The sequence below is a fragment of the Heliconius melpomene genome, chromosome 4 (genome assembly GCF_056956725.1).
Source record: "Heliconius melpomene rosina isolate 202511_hmr_F chromosome 4, ASM5695672v1, whole genome shotgun sequence".
Classification (NCBI taxonomy): domain Eukaryota; kingdom Metazoa; phylum Arthropoda; class Insecta; order Lepidoptera; family Nymphalidae; genus Heliconius; species Heliconius melpomene.
In genome coordinates this window covers 7,925,235-7,952,783 of record NC_140392.1, presented here as the reverse complement: position 1 = coordinate 7,952,783, position 27,549 = coordinate 7,925,235, and the positions used below count along the sequence as shown (strand labels likewise).

At 32.7% G+C, this 27,549-nt stretch overlaps 1 protein-coding gene across 1 annotated transcript in view; it reads left to right on the top strand.

Annotated features, from left to right (window-relative positions):
- The window catches only part of svp (COUP transcription factor 2), an 82,087-nt gene that overhangs the window by 7,270 nt on the left and 47,268 nt on the right, over positions 1-27,549 (top strand). Inside the window, exons 2-3 of the mRNA XM_085208307.1 lie at positions 5,012-5,161; positions 23,429-23,974. Coding sequence (XP_085064433.1) covers positions 5,143-5,161; positions 23,429-23,974 — 565 coding nt within the window. The 5' untranslated portion in view covers positions 5,012-5,142. The remainder of the gene's footprint in view (positions 1-5,011; positions 5,162-23,428; positions 23,975-27,549) is intronic.

Below are 27,549 nucleotides of genomic sequence, written 5' to 3'. Positions count from 1 at the left end.
AAAAAAAATAATAAAAAACATACTAAAACTTTATTAAGCCTTAGTGCTAATTTAAGCTAGATGGTTAATTTAGAAAATAATTACAGGTGACCGATGTAGGCCGAGCGTTAATGATTAATGATCGATATGATCTTACAATTGATTTTTTTTTGTAATTTGGCTTAACCTTCGACTTGGTACCTACCTTTTTGTTAAGCATCACGCTGTAACCCGCACACCGCAGGATAGGCAGAAAAAGTTAGTGTTAGACACTTCGTTCCCGTTGAATTCTGGCAGCATTGTGTGTTGAGAGGCGAAACTCAATGCCGCGAGAGATGCTGAAAAAATGGAAATAATAAATATTTAATTTCTTCGAGTAGGAATCAAACCTTTTACAAACGCGCTTATGACTTTTAATAATTTCAATTTAGGTATATATTCTCATGACTTTGTATGTCTAATTTTCTTTTCTTTTGCAATTGTACCAAATTGTCAGTTCTTAGAATTACGATCCAATTACGATCTTTTTAAAATTTTTGGCCGTATAATATATACCTATATTTTTTTATATAAGCATATTTTTGTCTTAACACTAGGTTCCCTCTGCCTACCCTGCTGTTTGCGGGATACAGCGTAAAACTGATTTTAATAAACCTAAACACTATATTTTGGTAAAGTATGCTTAGAAACAAGCAAATTGTACCTACTTTTTCTGTCAAATGTATACTTACGCAAATTTAATGTCAGCCTTGATATTGTTACACCACAAGGCTAGTTCAAGATTAACGTTTAGAAACTGCATGTCCTTTTTTGTTTTTATGGATTTTCAACACATTACTACAAAATTTACAGATATTTCAAATAAATATTTTCACTCTTCCAAAATGGCGCCAATTTGATTGTCATAGTTCATAGTTTGTTTTTTTTTTTTAAATATCGTTTTGACACTCGGGCAATGACAGTAATCTACGAGTATTTAATTAATATATAAAGGCAAAAAAAAATTTTTTTTCGCATATTAGAAATTACGTAATTTGTAAAATAAAATAGTAATAGTTACTTTGTTAACGTTTTTTTAATATTGTTATAAAATGATATTTTTTATAAACATCAAGTTTAGTATAAACATGTAAACCGAAGTCCAACAGCTATAATCTCAAAACAATTAAGTGTCACTTTAATAATTGTCCCAGTCGGTTACGAGATACATTTTTCCTGCGTATTTTAGTGACACTCTATTATTTAGTCAACCGAGTGGTGTTTAATGTGGTTTTCCTGCCTTTAATTTGAGTTGTTTAGTTTTTTAATTATAGATTATGTAATATTAATTTGTTTTGAAATACAACAGATTATATAGTGATTTTATCACTCTGGGGCAGTATAGGTTTTATCAATCATTTTCGATAAAATTTTAAATATTATTTTGCTATATTTCCTCCAAGTAATAGTTTGACTATAAGCCTAAATCCATAGCTCACATGTCATATAGTTTTCGCTATTTTAAAAACTTAACTATGTTAGAAACTAAAAATAACGGAAAGAAAGAAAAACAACCGACACATATTAATATTTTTTACCTCAACCGAAATAAACAAAAAAGAAGACAAAACACAAAATAAAGCAAACTATTTTAGTACCATCTCGGACAGTACATTATCTGTGGCTTACCCCTACCATAGTGCCTTTTCAAATCGTTGTCAATGCGGCTATCGCAATTTGCAAGCGTCGCGATATTCCCAACGATAGCGGTAATTGGGCAGCGATACAACTCTTACGTGAGCGGGTATAGTTAACTTTAGAACAATATTATATTATTACGTAACAGCTTTTTTCTATTTCGCAATAAGTTATAAGATATTTTGTTTTTTTTTATTAGTTATATGTTAATTTTTCTATTGTATTCCAAATGACAGTTGACAATTACAGTAAGACACTATTGACATATTGTGCTTTTCCTCATTTTTTTTTATTGTTTTTATGTCATTGGTACACGTTATAGACATAATTTTCATTTTATTATAAACAAAAATAAAAAAAATCAACATTAATTCGATAAAATAATAGTAAAAAAAAATATACGTCAAATACTAACATAACCTTAAACCCAATTATTACTAAATAGTTAATTTACAATTTATTAACAAATTATTTTTAATTTTAAAAAAGTAAATATTAAATAAAAACAGATTAAAAAATACAGGAATTTAACTTTTAAGTTAACAACAATGCTTAATCTTTTCTAACTTCTAACATACTGTGTCCGCGCTCGGCGTGCCGTGTACAGCTTATCTGCGCAGCTAACGGTATCGCGCGACGCTATGAAATGTATTCACCTATTACACGTAGCTTTTACAACGAAATTTAAGGTAAAATATGAAAATACAAGTTTTTTTGTACTTTAAAGTAAAAATTATAACATAATAATATATTATAACATATTTTTTACTAAATATATAATATAAACCTTAAATTCGTAATAAAGTATTTATTGTTTTGTTACAAACAAAAAAACTGACAGATTTAGCAAACATGGCGTTGTTATAGACTGTATATTCACTTCTTGTCTTTTATTTAAATATTGTTTATAACCATACAAGGTTATACATAAAAATAATAGTATAACAATTATCCTTAATGAATAGAGTTATTTGTAGAATTGCAACCTTCTACTCGCTCTCGCATTGAAATGTAACTTTAATTGCTAATTTTATTTAGTTTGTACAGGCGGAAATCTAATTCGAACTCAAACAAATATTCGCTCTAAACTAAAAAAAAACCTAACATAAAGCTTACTAAACCTATATGTTTCCATATTATAAGTATAAATTAGTGAAATATAAAAGAAATACAAAATAACAAAAAAAAATCGGTGATAATTCAACTTCTTAACCACCAAAGTCCACGATATATAAACTAATGGTATTCTAACACGCGAGTATGAATATTGGTTTTAAACGATCACTTTCTACCGTATATTATAATATTTATAATATTTAAATCACCCATAATCCATACAAATAACCCATCTGTTGACATTAGTGCGTTTTTGATCTACAGAAAGTTGTTTGAGGCCGTCTTAGCCCACTGCACAGCCCTGACTGTAAACACGATGGTTGTGGGTTTGATTTTCTTTCCCTCGCTTTGGTAACGAGTTTACATTTTGAGTTAGAGACAGCCACACATAAGCAATGTCTTGAAAATTCAGCGGAAGACAGGGAAAAGAGTGTTTAAGAATTAGGTTCCTTCTGTCTACCCTAAGCGGGATTCAGCGTGAAGCTATAAAAAAAAGAAAGTTCATTTCTATAGTCTCGTATCGCAAACCAGTCCAATAAATAAAAATCAATACACATTATAAAATCAGCAATAAGTTACACCCCATCGCCTTAAACCAATAGCGTCGATATTATAATATAAAAATGCAAATATTTAATATGTTAGACAAATTCCTTAGTAATTTAATTTGATAGAGTTCTTATAATTAATAATGATTTTGCCAAAAAAATTATTAAATATTTGCAAATCAATAGAGTTTTATCACTTAGAAAACACATTAATTATAAGCATTCGATATTTCTGTCGTTTGGTTTGATAACATTCTTTCCTAGTAGTTATAAAAGTGTCACATTATGTCTTAGTAATTTTCTTTATTTTTATTTTTATATTTTCTTTGCATATTAAATGGTTTTTATATATGTGTATGCTTTCAAGATTATGTAAGCTTATATGTATTTGCTCATAGAGATTTCTTTTTTGCATATCTTTTTAATAATAGGTGCATGTGATAAATTCTTATTATTATTTTACATTTCTATTGTATTGAAAATTCATATTTTTTATATATTTTTTTATTTTCTTGCATAGAGTAGGTACGATAGGCAGTGGGAACCTAATATTGTCACTCCATTACCATCCAAACCATCCATCTTAAATTTTCGTAGCGTATTTTGACTCTAGCGCACTTTGTCTTGCTGTTTCAACCAAGTGGGAATCGAACCTATAGCTGTCGCTATGCCGCTGCTCTACGGTTTCTTTTTATTATTTAAATTTTCTAATAATAAGATTTTTTTCTAAATTATATAAAACTAAAACTAACACAAAAGAGGCGTCAGTATAAAATCGGCCTTAGCAATAATTTCTTTTATAATAAATATAACATATTCATGAATATGGTATCTGGTCGTTAGGTTGGTATGCTAACTATTCTGGCATCTCCATACGAATCGACGAATTATTGTATCGAGTAGCCCTGATATATGGGATTATGTTAATATAATTAAATAACTTTTAAAGTATTAATGTCTAACATGACATTATACTGATTATAATTTAGTCCAATATTGGACCAATATAAAAAATATTCTTTCATTTATTTTTTGGAACATATTTTCTGTATACTAAAGCCCATGTTGGCCGCCAACGTAATAAAGCTTTTAAAAAAACTAATAGAAAGATATAATGCTGTTATAATAAAATGTATTTTAATTGGGTTCCCGTTAAATAAATTTTTGGTTGTGAGTTATTTTAATTTGAATATATATTATATTTATTAATCTAAATATATTAATTGGAGTTTAATAAAATAAATTAAAAATTGTTATTTAGTTGATTGGGTTAGGTAACCAACTCAGACTTAGCAGAACTGTCTGTACTTTAAAATTATATAAGGTTTTTACTTTTTACTGCAATTTATAATTACACTTATATTCGCCGCTATCCCAATGATGAATGGAATAATATGTCGAATTAGAGGCTGTCCAAGTCCAATTGTAAACACGACAGTTGTGGACTCGATTCCCATTTGGGGGAATTATTTGTTTTATTTCCTAATTCTAGTAACAAAACAAACCGCGGCGTTAAGTTCCGAGACACAACACGTAATTATTACTTTAACATTAAATTTCTTCTGAATAAACTGCTAAATACGGGATACAGCGTGAAGCTATAGAATAACAAGTCACTGCAGCTTGACTCTAGGTACCTATATAAAAATATTGTTTTTAAATTAGAATTAACTATTTATTATTTTCAACAGGCTGCAAATCCTTTTTCAAGAGATCAGTGAGGCGGAACCTTACTTACTCTTGCAGGGGGAACAGGAACTGTCCCATCGACCAGCACCATAGAAACCAATGCCAGTACTGCCGCCTCAGGAAATGTCTGAAAATGGGCATGAGGAGAGAAGGTAAGCTTAGAATAGTCATATTTTTTTCTTATTTTGTTTTATATTTTGAAGATAGATCTATTGAAATTGATCTTTTGAAGGAATTGCTTGACATGAGACGATTGTATTAACAATGTACCTACTTTATACGTATCTAGGTTTTTATGTCGACATTTTTTTTTATAATTTCTACGATATTTTGTTTTGAATAAAAGTAAAATGTCAGAAATAATGACAGATTCATATTTATTCGTTTACTTTAGTTGATTTACGTTATTAGTCCTATTAATTTGAACGTAACTACGTAACGCCCACATTTAGTGAAATAGGGGAGGCTTCTGCACAAGGCGTGTTATAGGATCTGACCGGAACATGGAAATGTGTATAGTATAAACTAGCTTTTACTATTGAAATTATTAACACGATATAATAGCCTAGAATACTACTCGATAAAGGATCTATTCAATACAAAAAGAAATTTTAAATCGAACCAATAGTTCCTGAGATTAGCGCCTTCAAACTTTAATATTAAATATAGATAAACATACAAAGAATTCATCTAGAATTTGAACCTACAGCCATCATGCAACTTACAACTGTGTCACTACATAATAATAAAACTTTTATGTCTATATTGAGACACTTAAGGAATATTACAAAGGTTTTTGTACTAGAAGCTGTGGAAGTATATTATACTATGTAAATACTATGTAAGTGTATTTTATGGCTCGTACCGCGAACACTTCAAGACGTCATTACTAGTCTTAATTGCTTCTTGTTTTACGCTCCGCAGTCATTTTTGCGACAATTTAAATTGTTGTCAGCTATTTTATAACGAAACGGCTTTAGGTATCTATTTTTTAACCGACTACGGTAAAGCACAAAGGAGGGTTATGATTTTGACTGATAAACGCGTATGTATGTTCATCTGTTCCTTCGTAGCTTAAATATTTACCATAATTTGCTTTTTCAAATATAGGTTTTTTATTTCTTTACTGAGATTGCTTTTGAGTAAAATAATTCGATTTTTTTACAATACGTTTATTTTTTTTGTTCAATTTTATAATCCAGTTCGCGATATAGTAAATTGTATGTGGGTATATAATATGTATGACAGATACATATGAATAATGGTTTTAAATCTTAATATTGTACAAAATAAAAATATAACTATATATATATAGTGATATTAACGTTAGAATAAATAAGTACGTACTTTTTTTCTTAAAAAATATATTATATTATTTTTATCTATATTTTTTGAATTAATATGAAATTATAGGAAAAAATAAGCTACGACTATATTATTTATATAATAGCTAATTATAATAAATTAAAATAATATTTAAATCTTAAATAATTATTAGATACTTGCAATCTAACAAAATCAATCAATCGATAGCTAAATCATTAAATTTTGACATATCATTGTCTATGCCACCAGTTGCAAGCTCCTTAGTGCATATTTTACACAAAAACCTATATTTAAAGGCACATTATTGTCGTTGTAATTAATGATACCATTAATCTTGTACAGCCATTAGTTGGACTGGTCAAGGTCTACTCTAAATATCTGTTGACGATCGAACTAACTGCCTCATGTACGGTTAGGCTGGTCCTACACTAGGCAACTCTTAACTAAGAAGTTTAAGCTATTTAAATTATACATATCTTAGCTTGTTTTTTACCATCAGGCACCAATATCAACCTATCAGTCCAGTACAGGCTGGAAATACGCTTTAAAGCATGAGTTTTATCAGTACATGAACATAGAGTTCTATGGCAACCATATGGATATCCCATTCTTTTGTGGTTGAAGTCGAGAACGATGCTGTAGTTAACATTTAACTCTTTCTCTCTCTCTCTCTCTCTCTCTCTCTCTCGGCTCTCATTTCACTATTATTAACGTGATAAATTATTCTCTATTCAATTAGATATAAAGATTTTATAATTTTAAAGCCATTTTAATAATCTTGACCCAATGGGATATGAACTTGCTACTATAATAGTAAATAATAGGATATTTTTTTATAACAAACTATGTAGGTATCTAATGTTTATAATCCAGTGGATGACCACACTAGCAGGTTATCATTAGAATGGATTTAATACGCGCTCATTGTTTTAAAGACAGGCCATTGATTAATGACATTAATGATTACGTTTTATTAACCTCATCAACATTCAGAATTGATACAAATTAAATTTTTTAGGCGCACACAATTAAATACAAAGTAATTTTCCTACACACGGCGGTGTTTCGAGTAATTTGTCGATAATTGAATTTGTGGCAGGAAATAATGATAGCTGAATGAAGAATATGATGATAATGATTATTTCTACGCTAATGTACGAATAGATGTTGGTGCAATACAAGAAATTATCTGAAATATAATGATTTTATCATTAGAATTCTCGTTTTCTTATACTATTTAATGTCAATACAAAGTTATAAAATATATATTTTTAAATGTTTTACTTAACTAATACAAAATATTTTCTTGATTATTTTATTATATAGTTTTATGAAAGTTGCTCAAGCCTTCAATTCTACATAATATAATATAATGTATGATGTAGATATATCTGCCCGGAGGCAGAGGAGTAAAAATTAAGATATTCATAAAAGAAACTAATTATAATAAGATAAACAAAATGCATTTTTAACATAAATGAAATATGAGAAAAGGTTAGATTAGACTCCATAAAGCGCCGCCCGTGGGGTCACTGATTACAACACCTGCTTGCCTCACGACCTTAGCAGATGCCTACTGTGAATTTTGGCAAAGGTTTTGTAAATTTGGTATAAATATTTTTTTAAGTATATGTAATATACTTTTAATATATTAGTAGGTCCTCATTTTTTTCCATTTTATTTTTGGTTAATTCATAGATCGAGCCAATAGTTTTACTAGAAATTAATATGTTTGTTAAATTTACATTCTTAATAATAACTGGTCCTAGATATAGTACAATATACTCTAAAACCTCATGAACCTCGTGAACCTCTTGTGAACATAACAACGCGCGGCGTTGAAATCCGCTCAACGCACAATGCCCTACAATTTGAGCGAAAACTGGAGAACGTACTGTTTACACTCGGCTTAGTGTAAAGCTACGTAATTTATTTTTTTCTTTCTCAAATATAACAAACATATTGTAATCAAAGAACGTAAAATAAAACATACTTTCTCCTAATCATCACAACCCCTTCCTGATAAGACGGACCTACCGGAAAGGACAAGTAACCCGCAACCCTCGAGCACCCATCAACCCCTCACCTCAATGTTTTGTCCAAAAAACGATTTGTTTTCTGTCAACAAACAATAGAAAGGTGCAAAAGGTCCACTTTTTATTCGAGATTAACAGTTAAAAAAGCGTGCTTCCTTTGTCGTTATATAATCTGTATTGAAGATCTGAGATTGCTTGCGTTTATAGTTTTTTTTTCTCATATCCTATAGTCCTATAGTGTTCTCTAAATGGTTAAAAGGGATTGAAGGTGCTACCACCGCCTTTCATTAGGTGATCTGTTACAAATATGTTTTTGTATTCATTGGTCATTGTAACACGTTTTAAATGTATTATCTTTCACATTTATCGTTTATAAATGTTAGTATTGTCTATAGTTGAGTTCTCACTCTTTTCTTTTAAAATATTAATGATTTCAAATATGCCATTGATAACCCATTTAGGCTTGACCAAAACACGGCGCTGAGTTCTAACACTAGGTTCCCAGGTTCCCACCGTCATGTCTGCTATGTGCGGGATACAACGTGAAGTTAAATGAATAATGTAATAGCTTTTTATATTTTTATAATTAAGTTAGTACCATTAAAAACCGGTAAATTAATGTATGCAAAAATTAAAAGCTTCCCTAGTCTTGCATTGTGACGTGGACCTTTTGTTTTGGAAGGCATCAATCACTTAGGCCATTGTTGGTTTGTCCTAATAAGTTTTTGTGCTGGACCGGTCATTTGAAAAGATTTTGGCAATCGTTATTTAACGAAAGGGTTGTTATTAATGAGGTCAATTAATATAAAATATAGATACTAGTCTCATCAGAAATATTATAGGTAATAATAGTAGAGAAAAAAAATATTATCTTATATATATAAAATCGAAAGGTCACTCACTCATCACGAAATCTCAGAAACTACAAGTGGTAGGAATCTCAAATTTTGCATAGGAGTTACTTATAGGACGTAGGTGATCGCTAAGACGGGAATTTGAAATATTCGACTTCTAAGGGGTTGTTTTTGGGGTTGAAAGTTTATATGAAACATCGTTACTAATGACATTTGTCTTTGTCATTCGTTACTAAATGCTAGGAGTCTCCAATTTTGCATAACGTCGGACGTAGTCATGGAGACAGAAATTAATAATAACATACTTCACGCGGGTGAAACCGCGAGCGGGCCGCTAGTCTATATATATAAAATCGAAAGGTCACTCACTCATCACGAAATCTTAGAAACTGCAAGTGCTAGGAATCTGAAATTTTGTACAGAAGTTATTTATAGGACGTAGGTGCTCGCTAAGACGGGAATTTGCAATATTCGACTTCTAAGGGGTTGTTTTTGGGGTCGAAAGTTTGTATGAAACTTCGTTACTACAAATGCTAGAAGTCTCAAATTTTGCATAGACGTCACTAGGACGTAGTCATGGAGACAGAAATTAATAAAAACATACTTCACGCGGGTGTAACCGCCAGCGGGCCGCTAGTTATTATATAAAAAATAGTAATAAGGAATTTTTGATGTTGCTATTAATAATATGCTTTTAGGACTAGAACAGTATTTTAAATATGCGAATTAAAATCCTGCTATTCAAAGTTTTATATGGAATTTCAATAATTTATAATCCTTAGCTTTAAACATTTTTAAAATTATTACTTACCGTAAGCCCATCAAGCCTCTGCCTTGTTTCAACACCGCCATTTAATTCAATTTGTTCTAGCGCAAAATCCATCATCCGTATAAGAGTAACCACGAACAATACTTTCTTTCTAAGGGGCACTAGTTGTCAAAAACATCATGCATCCTAAGCCATTCCCAGGGGCAAATTATGGCAATGTTTGCTTGAGTTATTATTTTTTCAATGGTAAACGCCTTCCTTACGCCTATTCAGTACAAAGGATATGTCAAAAGGATAAACGTTGCATTTTGAGGAGGGTGTCAATTTGCGTCTTGAGCCAGGTGTGGTCATTGTTGATCAACTGACCGTAAGTTTAGGCGCTTGTGTTAGACCGGCGAACTAACATTAACCGTGAGAAAACTAACCACTAAAACTGACCACTAGTTAACGCTTTACTAAAATAATTATTTTAGTCCTAATCATCCTAAAAATCAAAAGTAACGAGATCTCGTCGGTATACCTTTTGCTGCGTCAGTCCAAAGATATTATCATTTCTTGTGAGCATAATAACTGTGACATGTTTCATACGCTCCAGGGCCGCTCGTAATGGTACGTATTCTGGGAAAACGGTGACTTACTATCCGTGGCCGACATTAAGATACGATCGGCTACGTGCCGACGCGTTCCCACGGATCGCGAAAAACCCCCTAACCTTCACCAGCACACCCTTACTGGACATCGGTCAAGAGTTACGCCGAAGCAAAAACATTAATTAAAAACGAAGAAAATATTAGACCGGTTTGGACTATACGGTCAAAGCGTCTGACCCTTGGAACCTGTCGATACTGGTTCCGGGCGACGTAAGCTAATTATATTTCCGCACTTTCTGCTCGAAGATTTGCATGTGAATTTGGGGATGGACAACAATAGACAACTCTAGTATTGGTAAAGGTTTACCCGTTACCCTTGTTGTACGGTAAACTGTTAGAAACCTGATAGTTTCCTGCCGTATACAGAGAATTTAAAGAGAAGGCCTAATAAGTGTTGGGTTACTAAATTATTATTTTGATACGCTGCGGTTTAACAGTTGAAATTGACAATTATTACAAAAAGTTTCGACTTTCCTGTAACATTATAGCTTAATTAGGGTAATATGTATTGGTATTGGTTATTTAATGTCTGTAATAAAATACACAGTATAGTACCATAGATAAATACAATTTTGTATTGTAAATCTTAGTTCAATCAATGTTTTTATGCTTATTATTTTCTCGCGGTTTGGTGGCATGTGTCATTACGATTTTTGTTTTTAAAATTATTATTGGCAATCAATAATTTGAAATAAAATAAAATAAAAATGATACTACTTCTTATCGCCCAGTTCCAACTTTACAACTAAAAAGACAAAAACCTCTTCCTTCATCAGCCATTAAAGCAGCAAAGCCCAACGGAATCCCATTCTGGCACCTCGTAAAACCCAAAGCGAAATGCCATCAGAAAACGAAGCAAAGTGTAAAATCATTTGTGTTGGATTAAAAAAGGAGGCTAGCAAACGAGCGTGAGATATACAACACTATCAATCACTCCGTGATTTATTCTTGTAGGGATGATGTATGGTCCACACCGGCCAGGGCGATGCGTATTCGATAATTAACTTTTAAAATTTGACTGACGCCTTCATCTCTTAGATGGAGATTAAGGGAATAAAATCAGTCGATTTGGTTAATGTTTGTGGTAGAGTATAGATGTTAGTGCTTTTTTTAATAGAGAAATGGGGAACGGAGTGTCTGAGCACTAGAGTCCCCCTGCCTACCGTGATATGTGCAGGATACAGCATGAAGCTGATTTTTTTTTATTTTGATAGAGAAATTGAAGGGAAATGCCAATTTTTAAGTTTAATCAAGATTTGTGTTGTTTTATAGCTTAAACAAAAAACTAAACTTCTCAATTTATTTTATTGCAATAACAACAGTAATTTCCATAATATTGGGATAAAAGTATTTCTATTTATTTCCTAAAGAAGTCTAAATAAAACCCAATATAGTAAATGTTTCGCATTTTTTAATTAGTTTTTGATGTGTTTATGATTTCGTATATACCATTAAATAGTAAATCGTAACAATTTTAGGATATTAATTAAAGTAACAGTTTCCATAGAACATCTAAAGGTATTCTCGAAGATGCTTCACAGACGTTGCACAAAACCTGTTGCCTCGGTATGCGGATGTCTAATTCATTTCTAATAGAACCTTTTTGATTTTATTATATGCTATAATAACTTTATTGTATTGTAAATATTGAAAACGATAAATTCTTACAATATGGCAGATCATAATCTATTTTTATGTATTTTTTTTTTGACATTTGACTGTTTGACTTGTGCTGGTAACAAGACAAAAAGTAGCGATGAGTTACGCAACGACTGTAATTTAGGTGTTATATGCAGGGAACATCGTGACCCAAAAAACATTTACAACATTATCAACGTTACATTCATTAAGTATCTACAACAATGTCAAAAGCGTACGACAAAAAATCATTCATCAACAAACACCTCGAAGCACCATATAGTACGTCAAAATATCCACTTGCCGCGGCGGGAATCGAAGGCGGACCCCCGCGGCGCGGTCGGCGTGCGCCTAACGAACTAAAGAGGTGATTTATTAGGGCGGCCTCGGCTCTCAGCTCACGGCCTCTGTCTAATACATTCACGACGTGTGATGTTCTCAAATTTCTTCCTTCATTTCATTGTTGTTGATTAGGTTTTATTGCGTAGTTTGTTGTTTTTCTCGAAAATAAATTGTTGTTATTATGTTTTATACAAAGATTATAATTTTTAATATTATTATTAATAGCATTCTTTTAACTAAATAATCCAAAATTAATTAATTTAAAACCAAGCTGTTGCGTTGTCATTTAAGAAATATCAAACAAATATTGAAATATACTAAACTTTGACATATTATTACTACAGTTAGTTATAATATAATTAATATTCAAATACTGATTTAATTCCTATGCTAATTCTCATCGATTATTAAGCGATTTGACGTTTTTAATTCGATTCAAAGACGGGATAGGTTAATTTTTACGATAAAATTTCCTGGTGGAGAAATTTTCTCAGGCTCCAGCTATGGAAGACCAGCTAGCTATATAATCTCGAATGCTTGTACGGGTAATGCACAGTTTGTATGTATATTGGTTACTACGTTAGTAGTCTCAACAAACCTGTTCGTCTGGTCGTGCCCTCTGTACCTTGCCCTACTATAAATTATATTTGTATAAAGCCTTATAGTTTCACTTTACATTTTAAGCTCATCTTTTAGATGGTGATGTACCCTGATTTGAAAGTTCGCCCAGCTTAAAGCTTAAACTGCATACTTAGATAACTCAATAGAATATCTATATCGAATTAAGTTTACATATATTAAGACTGATCTATCCAAACGGCCACTAAATTGTCTATTTACGAGTTACACCCAAAAATTTACCTAATCTCCAGAACATAGTGCCGTGAAAAATGACAATTTATATACAAATTATGATATATTAGAAATTAAAAGGTGTTTGATGCGCAGGCGCAGCTACGAGTATAGCAGCGTCCGTTATTAGGTGAATCATCCTCGCTGGTATCGTGGCGGTATCGTGCGGAGAATTTCGTGAGGTCACAGTTTAGTATAGCGGTTTAGGCGCCCTGCGGTCGTTTGTCTGTGGTGCTTGAAGACGCTACTATTGGTTGCTATAGGTTGCGGGTTTTGAAGGTGGGAGAGAGATTGTGCTCTCTCGGTCTAGCGGCGACCGCTCCGTGACCCCGGCAACTAATCACATATCTGCAAGCGTATTATGATTATCGCGGGCCTCGCTTCTCATACGTTGTGGTCACTGACTCGTTGCATGCTGCCTTTATTTTACGTCGGGATTGTTGCACGATTTTCATTGTGATATCGTTTTGAATTGCAGCTATCTTAGTTTTGTGTGATATCTATCTTTTCACTCATTAGCTAGTTGGTGGAACATCGTTATTTATCTCCTCATTCATCGGCTAGTTGAGGCTGTCGTGCTGCAGGTGCACAAGGATGTGATTGTAACGTGATGGTTGTGGATTCGATCTCCACTCGAGGGAATGGCACCAAGGCAAAAGCCTGTCGTTGAGTTCCACCTCTAAATAAGCAATGCCTCGAAAAATCAGCGGAAAATGAGGAACGGAGTGTCTTAACACTATGTTTCTCTGCCTACTCTATGTGCGGGATACAGCGTGAAGATGATTTAATTGTTAAAACTTGCCGTAAATCAACCGATAGCTTTGGGTCGTCTAATTCTTATTTATTGTCTCCAAATCCAATTAATGTTTACCTCGTTAGTCCCGTTGACGAGTGTAACGAAACGTTTTTACCTGTGGCCGACCCTGACATAAATCTCTGGTGACGCTTAATAAGTTGATAATTACTTAAGGCCAGGAATGCAGCGGCACGCGCCTCCCAATCGCTTTATTATACAAATGCTTAGCATATTTCTAAAGAATTTTATCTTTTTCGATAAATTTAATTACGCGATCTGGTACTGTTCTTATGTCTTCCGTGTCCGGTTTCGTCACTACGATTTGAATATGCGACTCTAGGTGGGCGATTCTGTTTACTTTTAACTAACTTTCTATTGAAATTGATTGTTCTTTGGAAATTTGTTTGGAATTAACCAATCGTGTTTCGGATTTAAGGAAAAACATGTATCGGTGCGGCACGGGCTATCTAAGCCCGATCGTTTGGCCCATTAGTCATTAGCTATCCGAAATTTTAAACGACACTTTCCACATAAAAGCCGTATGGATCTCTAATCTCCAGTATTAGGCCCCATATTTCTACTTGTCGTAAAACCCGAGAATTTTGTAATGATATCAAAACACAACCGTTAGAATAACAAAAGGTGGATGGTCCACCATTTGTCGATGTTGTGGTGTTGTTGGGAGACACTTAGTCGCGTGCTGGGCCTGCTTGAAAAATTACCAACATAAATAACGGATTATCAGCTAGTATCGAGACGTAACGAGATAGCGGGCTGTCTTTTAATAAATACAAACGGTATATGATGCGGAGAGTGAAGAAAGGTGGAAGATAGAATCCTGAAACTTGTTAAATATGTAGTGAGTCACGAAGCTTTCAAAAATTCTGATCGCTAAATCGTGTGTTGAATTAATATATTTTGCTGGTGGGTTATTTTAAATAAGACTTAAATTAAAATATTATATAAACTGAGTGTCTGAACACTAGGTTTTCTTTGCCCATATTGGCTGCAACATGATAAAAAAATATAAGTGGTATAAATGTTATTAGGAATATGATGCCTTTTCTCACTAATACAACTGATTCAATACATAATTCCTTAAGAAATGAGATTTCTTTTTTATATAGTAAAGTACAATTTACTGTAGAGTTCCTATGTTCTAGATTTTCAGATTTTTTTTTATTGTTATTTTCTTTCATATGGAAACGAACCTACACCTATCTCGTTCACATATCTCAACCTCCCCACGATATATGTACAAACACACACCCATATCTCATGTAAAACTTATAATGGAGTAAGACTTGATAGCTACGAACTTTGTATGTCATCGTTAATGGTAGAATTTATTACTTACGTTTTTTGTTTCGCCCATAGCTGTGAAGACTTCATTAGGCTTTTAAAATATTTCTCTGTGATTGTTCTCATTTATAAATGTTGGTACAACTTAATTTGTGTTGATAGGATTTTGTTTTGTTTTTGTTATTATTGTTATGTTGGTACAGTGGATGTTTGAATGGAGTATTTGTTTTTTTTTAGTTGATTATTCGTTGGTTGTGGGTTCGAATTGTAATTTTTAAATTGAAATTATTTAGTAAGCTATATTTTGGATATAGCAGAGTAATCAAAGGGTAACCCAGGGTTCCTGATTACCTCACTTCCCGACACGCTTCTGCCACTGCGTTACGACGGCCTCTGGCATTTTGTCTTTAATTTACATATAAATATACAAATGACAAAGGCATGTATCTAATAATTATTTTATTATATTGAAGTGCATATCACGTTTCTCGTAAGTTTTTATAGTTCACTTCTGCTAAATCAATTAAATAATATATTATATATATTTATAGGAAATCGCTATACGTTTTACTATTTAATTGGTTTTAATAGCACTTGTAGGCGACAAACTAAACACCATAACATTTTTATAATTGTTTTTTATTTAAAAATAAGTTGTCAAGCAACTATTCATATAAAAAATAACTACGTAAGTTTAAATTATTGTTTTTTTCTTTAAGATGAAAATGCTTATGATTGTAAATATTTTAACCTGTTATATGAAATAGAACTTAATTCATTAATATCTCAAAGATTTAAACACACAAAGAAAGCTTCACTTTACCGGGTTTTCGTTTGTTGCCAGCGTGAAGACATGAAAATAATTAATTCCCCCAAGTAGAAATCGACCCACAAGCATTGTGTATACAGACCACATCTGTGCCACTGTACCATAACTGCCTCAACCAGGAATAGACTAAGATACAATTAAATACTCATTAAATAAATAAGCTGGTTAGTCCAAGTAGCATTGACATGTTTTCAGAGCACAAACGACTTAGATCCTAGACCTAGATTGTACCTTGTAAATCCTAATAATTACTGACGATGATTTATCGGCCGCTTACTTTAACTGCCGGCGTAAAACATACAGCTTTTGAAATATGTCCATTTAATGGATAAACTCGTAAATATTGTAAAATTTTCGTATTATTTATTAGAGTTTTAGGCATTATCAAATTGATGGTGGAACCTAACGCCGTAGTTTATATAATATCCAATAGGCGCATTCAATTATGAATTAAAACTACGCTATGTTTATTATTTTTTTTATGATTTCAGAAATATTGTTTTTCTTAGTGTTCAATAGCTCTTTAAAAAATATTTAAATATTAAATACCAATTCCCAAGTCTGGGTGAAAGGTTTTGTGAGAAATATTATAAGAAAAATCTATGCAAATAGCTATAGTTTTTTATAAACAATTTTAAATATATCTTGTAAATAAAATGGTAAATTCATAACCAAAATCATTCTTAGCTTCTTTTAAATTTCTGTCCACATAAAAACAGCCATAAATTTATTTATCTTACAATGCCAAAGAAAATTGAACTTAATTTAAATTGAATAAAGTATAAATTAATAAAAATATAAGAATTCTTGACACTTTCAAATGAAAAGTCTTTTATGTTACTAGAAGATCTGTCGATGCCGACGCGTCATAGACAACAAAAGTTTATAACGCCTTCAATAAAGACAGCACTTTATATAATCTTTGATTCTTAAATAATTACTTACATCTTCAATTATATCTATATAAATTTATTGTTCTACCATTTTCAGTCAGTTTAGTAATCGATAAGTAGGTTACGCGGTGTTGAGTCCTGCCACTCACCTGTCTCTATGGGCGGTGTCAATGTTAACACTAGGCTTGCTTCGTAGGTAATCAAAAGTGTTCTGACCAGAGAAAAGAAACAATAATATTTTTAGCATGTATAAACGTTGCCTCAAATGGGAATCAAATGCATGACCAGTTGGAATTCCTCAATTATACATTGAAAATTAAAATAATAATAAAGTTGAATAGGTTGATGTGGCTTAAAGGCACGGCAGTGTCTGTTTGTAAACAACTGTAAACTACGTCTGCTTGGTAACTCTGCGCATCCTGCTTCCTGCTGCTAGCAACGATGCTAAGGTACCCTGCTAGAAGCGGGTACCTTAGCAGAGAAAGGGAAACACAAAAATCATTTTACATATTTTTTAATATATTATTATAATATTATTATAAAAAGTTGTTATTTTAAATTTACATAATATAGATACTTAAAAGCATTCACCACGTATATAGGTTAAGCGTGCCTCGATTTTATAGTCATATAAACAGTTTTGCAATTTTATCGCCATATGAATAAACAATGGAGCTACGGCTAGATTACTTACTTTGGGTATTACCTAACTGCCATTCTTTAGTGACTTTGTAGAGCGGAGGGTTTTGACACTAAATTCTTTCTTTATATTCTACGAGATATAACTTAACTGAAAGAAAAAGTAAGAAGCTTAAAAGTACAGCTAAAAGTTTTATGCCTATATATTTTGAGCTTGTGAAAAGTACGGGTTTGAGTTCAGCCACAAAACATATAATGTCTCGATTTATCGCGGAGAGTAGAGTGTCTCAACACTAAATTCCCTTTGCCGACCCTGCTATGTTATATTACTTAAAGCGATTACCAAGACTCGAAATAAAAGTAGAAAGGTTCGATTTAACACCTTGGACCTTAATTAGTTAAATGTAAAACAATCGCTTTGTTCGTGTTCATCTATCGATTTTAGATAGTCAGGTTTTTTTTTATTATCTTATAATACGGTCTTTAATCTTTAGATATCAGAAATAATAGATAAGAGATACTAGCTATCGCCTTATCGTTCGTAATGCTTAATACTGTCTTTTGTTGTCTTCCACACTTTTTCCCGTTTAGTACGGCAGGCAGGGGGTAACCTAATGAGAGACACACCATTCCCTACTTTCGGTCCAATTTTCAAGATATTCGGGCGTGTTGAGGGGCAGCATGTACCAGAATGGACAAATAAATATAATGCGTTATCCAGATTTGGGCTGGAACCCACATGTTTGCGTTTAAGGTCACACTGTTCTACTACGATGAAATTTGTAAATTATGGCAAATGAAGAAGTATTATTTTAAATTTAAAAAAGTTTACATAGGAATTGATCCCACAACCGTCGTGCTTATAGTAAGCTTTATATAATATATAAATACGTAAATCACAAGTATATTTTACATATATATATATATAACTTTCCAATTAAAGATAATTAAGCGTACGACATGATATTAATCATCTGTAATATATTACTTGAACATGCATATTGCTAAAGATATTTATCCATTTTAACATAATATGATGCCTAAATGATTGAAATAAATAAATAATTACGACGCCTTCGTGGCGTAGTGGCTGTAAATGCGTCGATTGTGGGTTCTATTCCCTTTCGGGGTAATGAAATATTTATTATTTTATTTTTTTGGATTTGTTGGCATTGAGTTTCGTTTCTAAGCACGCAATACCTTGAGAATACGGCGGGATGTGAGGAACTCAAATATCTCAATGGAAATGTTTTAAGACGTCCAGATTTCCAGGTTCTCTTCACCTATCTTGATTAATGCAGGAAACAGCGTGAGGCTAAAAAAATAGAAGGTAAAAGGAACCTGAGCCTAATGTTAAGACACTTCCGTTCCCCGATTCTGGAAGCATTGCGTGTTGAGTGGCGTAACCCAACGCTGTACCCTCGACTCTAACATCAATAACATAAAATATTGACAGATCACAAAAAAACCTTCTAAAAACGATATACCAGAAGATAGAATAATGACGTACCATTAACCACATAGGCCCGGTGTCGGCACCACGCCGTGGGAGAGCCGCGGCCTACTTCTGACACAGCATCATGCACGCAATTACTCTAATTCCACCGAACCTGTGGCTGTAAGCCTTAGCTGGTTTACGTAACAGCTGGTGTGATGTGGTCATGAATGTATGGAGACGATTTTAATTGATAATTCTTATTGGACAATATGAGGCCAGATGTGGATAAAAAATATATGATATTTTCATTTTTTCGCTCTGCTGCCTGCTGCAATGAGCTTTGTATTGGTAAAGATTAGGTTATTGGTAAAGGTAATGCACTCTATTGCTCTTTTAGTCTAAAAAATAACTTCTATAAAATTAAAAATGCCAGGGAAATATCTCTGCTATAATTATAATTCTGGACTCAATGGTCCACAAAATGCAAGAAATGCTTTAATATCATCATCTTCTTCAATTTCAATACAATAATTACAATCTTAAAACGCCAACATGTGATTCAATAGCAAAATAAAAGAAAATAAGCTTAAATCTAAAAAAAAAGTAACAACCTGCCGATGCCTTCTTACTTTATTAAAGAAAAAACTCAAGCGCGTGCTCGAGCATTCGTGCCGACTCCGCCAAAAAACGTGCGCGCACCGAATACTTAGCGTTCCGGGCATTTCTATACATTTTTGTTGATACTGTGACCATGAAGATGAAAATATGGTATAATTAGACTTAACTTTTTGATTTTTTTTGGAGAATGTCAAAATCCCCTTTTTTTTGGGCATTTATACAATTTAATGTGTCCATTTATAATGCTTGTAATCTTGTATCTTATCACATATCCCATATAAGTAGGACAGTGTATGGCTGTATACGTTGTTTTTGTAATAGGTGATAAGTCGCGGTGTTTAGTTCTGCCATTCAGCACCAATGTCTCGAAAGATAGGTGGAAAATGAGGAACGAACTGTCTCAACACTAGGCTACCTCTGCTTACCCTGCTCTATCAAAAAGTTAACCGATACAGCCATCAATAATAAACGAAACGTGTAAAAATCAAACTATATCTAATAATATTCCACCTGCCATTTCTCGGTACTGAGATCGCGGCACGACATTGATTCTCTACGCATCAGCTCACCGCAAAGCAGTAACCATAGAGAATTCGAATGGGAACATAAAATACGGTCTATAGTGGTAAATCACTTAATTTTTTACACTTTATATTCATAAGATTTCGGTTTTTTATTTGGTTATAACTGTACTTATTATTGAATTTCATTTTTTATCTGTTTTGTTTTATATTTCATACAAAATACTTGTAAAACTTTTGGATATATAAATGTGAAATCGCGACTGTTCAAATGAATATTTATTTTTCATATTCAAGTGTTTCTTTTATTTTTTTGTACAAAGTGCCAGGATATTATATTATAGATTCTAATATCTTCCAATTATAATATTATCAAATTTATTTAAAATAACTAAATTTTATGCTTAATTTAGTGTAAGTCAATGTTACAATTAGGCACTTAAAGATAAATATAAAATGTCTAGTTGAACATTTCTAGGTTAATTCTACTTTTATAGCTAACAAGAAATCAATTACTATAAAATTATCTACACAATAATTGCTATTCTAGTTTACAATACAATATTTGCATAGCCACGCATAATTAAATGGTTAAAATCACAAAACAAATCGTTATTTCAAAAATTATAGGTACAAACATTTTTCCTTTTGCATAAGTTAAAGGTTAATTTAAAAAAAAGGTATTTTTACCTTTCTACAAAGGTATTTGCACCTTCTTCCAAAGAAAATATCATCATTCATCAGAGAAAAAAAAAGTTTAATGAAAATTTGCTCAGGAATTTAAAAAATATTAACAATTTCACTATTCTTCTGTACAATATAGTCTCTTAAACGTCTTACCATAGTAAATTTTTAGAACAATTTAAAACACATTACACCGAATTCGGTCAAGCAAATTATATGACACGACATCTATACAAAAATAGCGCTGTTAACAGGTAAATATTACGTAAGTATTCGCTTTCTAAATATCATCTTCCATAGTTATTGAAGCTTATTGTAAAACAATGGTAGTTAATTATGTTTGAACATCCTGGTCAAGATTGTGAGGTTTAAAATTCAAGATTTCCATATCTTGATTAGTTTTGATTATTTTTGATTTTATCATAATTTATATGAAGAATCACTGTAATTGGGACATAGCTAGCTAGCGTAACCAGTAGCTGTCTTCTTTTCAAATCTATTTATTTTATAAAATAGGTAATTGAAAAGATTTTTTAGGTCTCATATAATAATTTAATCAGAAAATGGTATTGTTATATTAGAATATAGAGAAATCTATACTACTACTTCAATATGTAGGTACTTATTGATTGGACTCGTTTATTATGGACGGGCGTTGTTTATATGATATCGTTACACTTATTCCGACCAATTACAATGCGGCACATAAGATAACTTATCTCCACAAGGAAAAAGCTTATAAAATCTCACAACAAAGAATAACACAGTTTTCTATAGCCATTAAGTTTCGTAATTATCTTTGTTTTTTTTCTTATCTTCGAACATTCTGAGATAAAGAGAGAAATCATAAATATCTTTAAACTACAAAAACATAATATAATAAATATAAATTATATGCCTTCACTTATTCTTATTATTTTGATATTTATCATTACAATATTACGAAATTAGAAAACCCAATTGTCTTGACACTATTTTCTAGAATTAAAAGACAAAAGACGTTAAAGAAAAATATGTGAACTTACAAAAAAAAATTATATAATAATGGCTCGTTGTTATCTAATTAGCGCCGTCGTGGCGCAGTACCATTGGGAAAAAGAGTGTCTTAACACTAGGATCCCTCCGCCTACTCTACTATTTGCGGGATGCAGCGTGAAATTGTTAAATACATAATTCACGTCGGTAGCAAAATAGGAAGCAACATCAATATATATCAATACACATACTATATTCACTGACAGTTGTTATACCCAGTCATAAACGCCATTATAGTAGCTTAATGACGTCGTACACATGTGCTAATTGCGATATACGTTAAGTGGCTTTGCTTGGGGACTCGAGACTTCTTGTATTCACGTTGAAATTAATTTTAGTCGTTGTAAATATTGTATATTAAACTATAGATAGGTAACATAAAATATTTTTGAAATATAGCAGAAAAGGCAATTGATTTTATGTGTCGATTTTTATCGTATACCACCTAAATAGGTCTTGTTTATCTAAAATAAGTAAAAAAAAAAAATATATTTTAATTATTTTTTTCTATCTTCATATTAAATGACTATTCATAATACAGAAATAGAGATTCTAGTGACAAATCACTACATTCTCTCTTTTTTTGTGTTGACTGACCCAACTCTTCGCTACAGGCGGATTTGAAAGTGCAACCACATCGTGCAATTACTTACAACTAAACTACAACATGGCAGGCCCAATAAAGATTTGCACAGCCAATTAATTCTACGTTATGCAAACTCAACGATCGTCGCAATAAATAACAGCACTGAGCCTTGCTGTTTTAATTTAAGTAATGATCTCAAAAGTGTATACTTAAATATCCAAGTACTAAATGTTTTTGAATAAGCTAGCACACGAAATAAATATACAAGTATATTATTGGTAAATAAGTAAATGCTCGGATAGATTTCTTGTATCGATTGTATATTTAACTGGACGGCGGAACGGGAATAGATTATTTTGGAATTTACATTAAAACAATAGAGCCCGCTGTAACATCTACTCGTAGCTAGCGACATGAATTATGTAAAAGTCCATACTCTAAACATGACTACGATTTCACAAGCAATCCTTCATTTTTACCTAATATTACTTAAAATATTCTCATTTTGTGTACATTAGCTATTCTTGTCTATGAATATTTAATTCACAAAGCTTAGTAACTTTTGGTTAATATTAACAAAATACTAATAAATGTTTTCTCTTTTGTTTCAGCTGTACAAAGAGGTCGAGTGCCACCAACGCAACCAGCTGGTCTCGCTCTGCCAGGGCAGTTCGCTCTCGCGAATGGTGACCCCGCCACCGGCCTCAACGGCCATCCTTACCTCTCCTCATATATATCTCTTTTACTCAGAGCGGAACCTTACCCCACCTCAAGATACGGCCAGTGCGTTCAACCCACTAATGTCATGGGAATAGATAATATTTGTGAACTAGCTGCAAGATTACTTTTCTCAGCCGTGGAGTGGGCGAGAAATATTCCCTTTTTCCCTGAACTCCAAGTGACGGACCAAGTGGCGCTTTTACGGCTCGTTTGGTCTGAATTGTTCGTCCTAAACGCGTCTCAATGCTCAATGCCCCTCCATGTGGCGCCGTTGCTCGCCGCCGCCGGTCTACATGCCTCTCCCATGGCAGCCGACCGGGTGGTGGCGTTCATGGACCACATAAGGATCTTCCAGGAGCAAGTGGAGAAGTTAAAAGCACTCCACGTGGACTCCGCCGAGTATTCCTGTCTGAAGGCCATCGTACTCTTCACGACAGGTAAAATTTTAGACAGTTTATTTGGGGAAGCGAGGTTATTGCTGTACAGAGTCGCTGGCGCCGGTGCTGCGGTTACAAATTACGGAGAACTCGTAACATTAGTACGAACTCATTTAGACGTGTACGCGGAAGCGTCTAGAGTGCCGCAGCCACCAGCTCCTCCGCCTCCGTCAGCAGCATCCTCAGGGTATTATTCTACATTGGACACATCGCTTGGTGTCAACTCCTCTTTGTCCTACGGCAGCTTCCTGTCGCCTTCTCGATTACCACCACCGAATTACACAAGTAGCCCGCGAATGCCTGACGTTAGTGCGTCGTCCTTTAAGTTATACGAGGGAGGTGGTAGGATATACAAAGAGGACCAGGGGGGTTGATTCCAAGCGTTTGGTGCATCGGGAAAATTGGGTACGGGTGATGGCGGAAACTTTCACTTGCGTTTGATCGATATCTGCATTGCCTTGCAATGACTGTTGATATTTTAGATCGTAGATTGTATGAGGGGATAATAACTCACGCTCTCCAGCCCCGGAGGGGAGAGGAGGGGAGTCCGCGACTTATTGTTCTCGGTCGAATTTGTGATATATTTAAATTTGTCGATATTTGATTTGTTACCAGCAGTTTGTTAGACGGGTCGCGTGGCGTGCCGTTTTAGTTAAGGACTTATTTATTCGATGTAAATAGTTTAATTTATTTATTTATTATACGCGCGAAGTTTTTTTTTAAATATTTGTTTCATTTAATTTTTTTTTCCAAATTATTCCCTTTTTTACTATTTTTGTTTTAAAACTAAACATAACGAATAAGTAATAACAAATTAAAGCAATAAATATACTTGCATTTCTGTCATAAAACATAGAATGTAATATTACAATAAATAGCGATCATTATGTTTAATTTATATAATTGAGTTGGTTTTCACTTTTATGTGATTAGATGCGTTTGTCGCGAACTACAGTTGTAAACTTTCGTTTTCTAGGATCCCACAGTACAATTATATAAACCATTTTTTTTTAAATAAAGAAGCTTGAAGTAAACTAAAATTAAAGATGGAAATTTTATTTTCGTATTTTTTTTTAAATATCAACGTCGTATTGTGTCACTTATTCCGAAATATGGTTTAGGATAGGAGTGTTAAGACACTTCAGTCCCCCAATTTCCTCCGAATTCTGGAGGAACGAACTGAAGTGGCGCAACTTAACGCCGCTATTTGCCTCGTTACTATAGCTAGAAAATAAAAAAAACCGTTCCCCCGATTGAGAATCGAAACTTTCTGTAAATGTTTGAAAAAATACTTTAATGCCCTCAAAACTAAAATTGAAAATCACGATACGAAAAGATTTTGAAAAATATCTATTTTCACATAATATAAAAGTAAAAAAAAGTTCCTTACATATTATTATCAGCCAGAGCCCACAGCACACCTCAAGTAGACAAACCCCGTCAGGCTGTGAGATAATCGCAGACGCGGAACTTCCGGCCACGTCATACTTTCACATGTCCGCGAATTGACCGCTACAGTATGGAGATAAATATTTTTTTATTATTTTAATATTGCGTTTAATGCTATCGTAGCTGTAAACGCGATGGTTTCGAGTTCGATTTCCGATCGAGGGAATAATTATTTTAATTTTGTTTTGAGTTCGTATTCCAATCGGGGGAATTATTATTTTTTTTTGTTTTTTCATTTTTGTAATAAAACAATACTCGGTGAATTTTGGTATAGGTTTTCTTGATCTCACTATTCTTTTTCTTTTTTGAAACTTGATAAATTTTCTAAATGTATTTATTTTATTCATTTTTATAATTCATATTTAGATTCGCAAATTAATTATTAAATAAATTTTTACCTAATAAATATGATTATTTCATAATATACCAAGTTCAAAGTTTATAGCGGAAACAATAGCTATCTAAACAAGAGCAGTTGAACGCTAAAGTTGTGATGGACATGACATTAGAGGGATGTTCCCTTTAATTGAAACGAACTGTGATTTGATTCTAAACGTGTATGTATTAGAAATCATATAGATAACAGTTAAATTAATATGAAATATAAATTATCTGTAATAAGAAAATAGAAAATAAATCAAAAGTCAAATAATTACGCCTTATTCCATTTCTCTATAAAATTCTACATAAGCATAATAAAAATACATTTAATCTCTGCCATATTAAAAGTATTTCAATTATTGTTATACTTAAACAGTATTGTTCTTAAGCACAACTGAAACAGAACTTAACTTAACCAGACTTAAATATTTAGTGTCGCAATATTCCTAATTGGCTAATATCTCTTTATTTTATAGTAACATAAGTTGACTATTTGGAATTTGTAATTTACAGTAGGTTGGTAGTAGAGCCTGGCTCCAATAAAATTAACTTTTATAGGCGTAATTAACGTCCAGAGGTAGTTTTTACGAGAAAAATAGCATTTTAAAGCGTGTTAAACCACTAACAGTCGCTAAGAGGGTGCAATAAACGAGGTAGGCCATATATTCCGTGACAAGAACATGCCAGCTTAACTTGGACTATGGTGGGACAACGATTTTGTGATTAAACTTTCGTTATTTAATAGAATACTTAATTTTTAACGGTGGCATTACTGTTATGTATATAGAAAACAATTATTTAATTTACTAGCTAAGTTTTGCTTATTTGCTGTACGTTTATTTAGAAAACATATAAAAATTCGAACCTGCGCCTCTTGGAAACCGGCTACCGTCAAAGATTTCCAAGAGTCGCGGGGTTGAGTCTCGCCACGGTCAAATCTTTATGCGTTTTCTAAGACATCTTTTTTTTCTTTAGTATAGAGAAACACTTTAAAAAGTGTAAAAAAAAATAAGTCGGTAATAATTAAATGTTTTTCTTAAATATTAACAAACATTAAATTAATTAAGTATTACTGATTTACCCGTAAAAACTTTATTTATATTACCAATATTACCATTCTTCTCCATTTTTCACCTCCACCGCCACCAGAAAGGGATAAGCCGTCCACGCCCGGGGATGACATGAATATGTAACAGCAATAAATGTAGTCTAATCCACGCCTAACTTTCTCCAACTCGTATAATAGTGCTTGGCAATTCTCTTGTAAATTGATAGTTGATAGTTATGTATTAGTATGCTATAAATTCTATATTCCATTTTGTTTTCTATGACTCAAGACTGTAAGCCTATTTGACTTTTAATTGAATTGATTTTAGTTTTTGCATTTAAATCTGTATTCTTTATATTAAATGGGGAACTGGGGAACCAAATTCCCTCTATCGCGCTGTATCCCGCACACAGCAGGGTGACAATGCATTCCCCATTTTCCGCCGAATTCTGGAGGCATTGCGTGTTGAGTGGCGAAACTCAACGCCGCGCCAACACCAGAGCGAAGAAATGAAAATATATATTTAAATAAATATTTCATTTCCTCAAGCGGCGATCGAACCTACAACCAATCCCGTTTACAATCATAAGTTTCTGCCCCTGCGCCACGAATGGCCTCATATTGGATTATTCATTTCAATATAAGATATACAGGGACAACTCTTCGTGTGGTCTCCGAGACAAATGTATCCACTTTA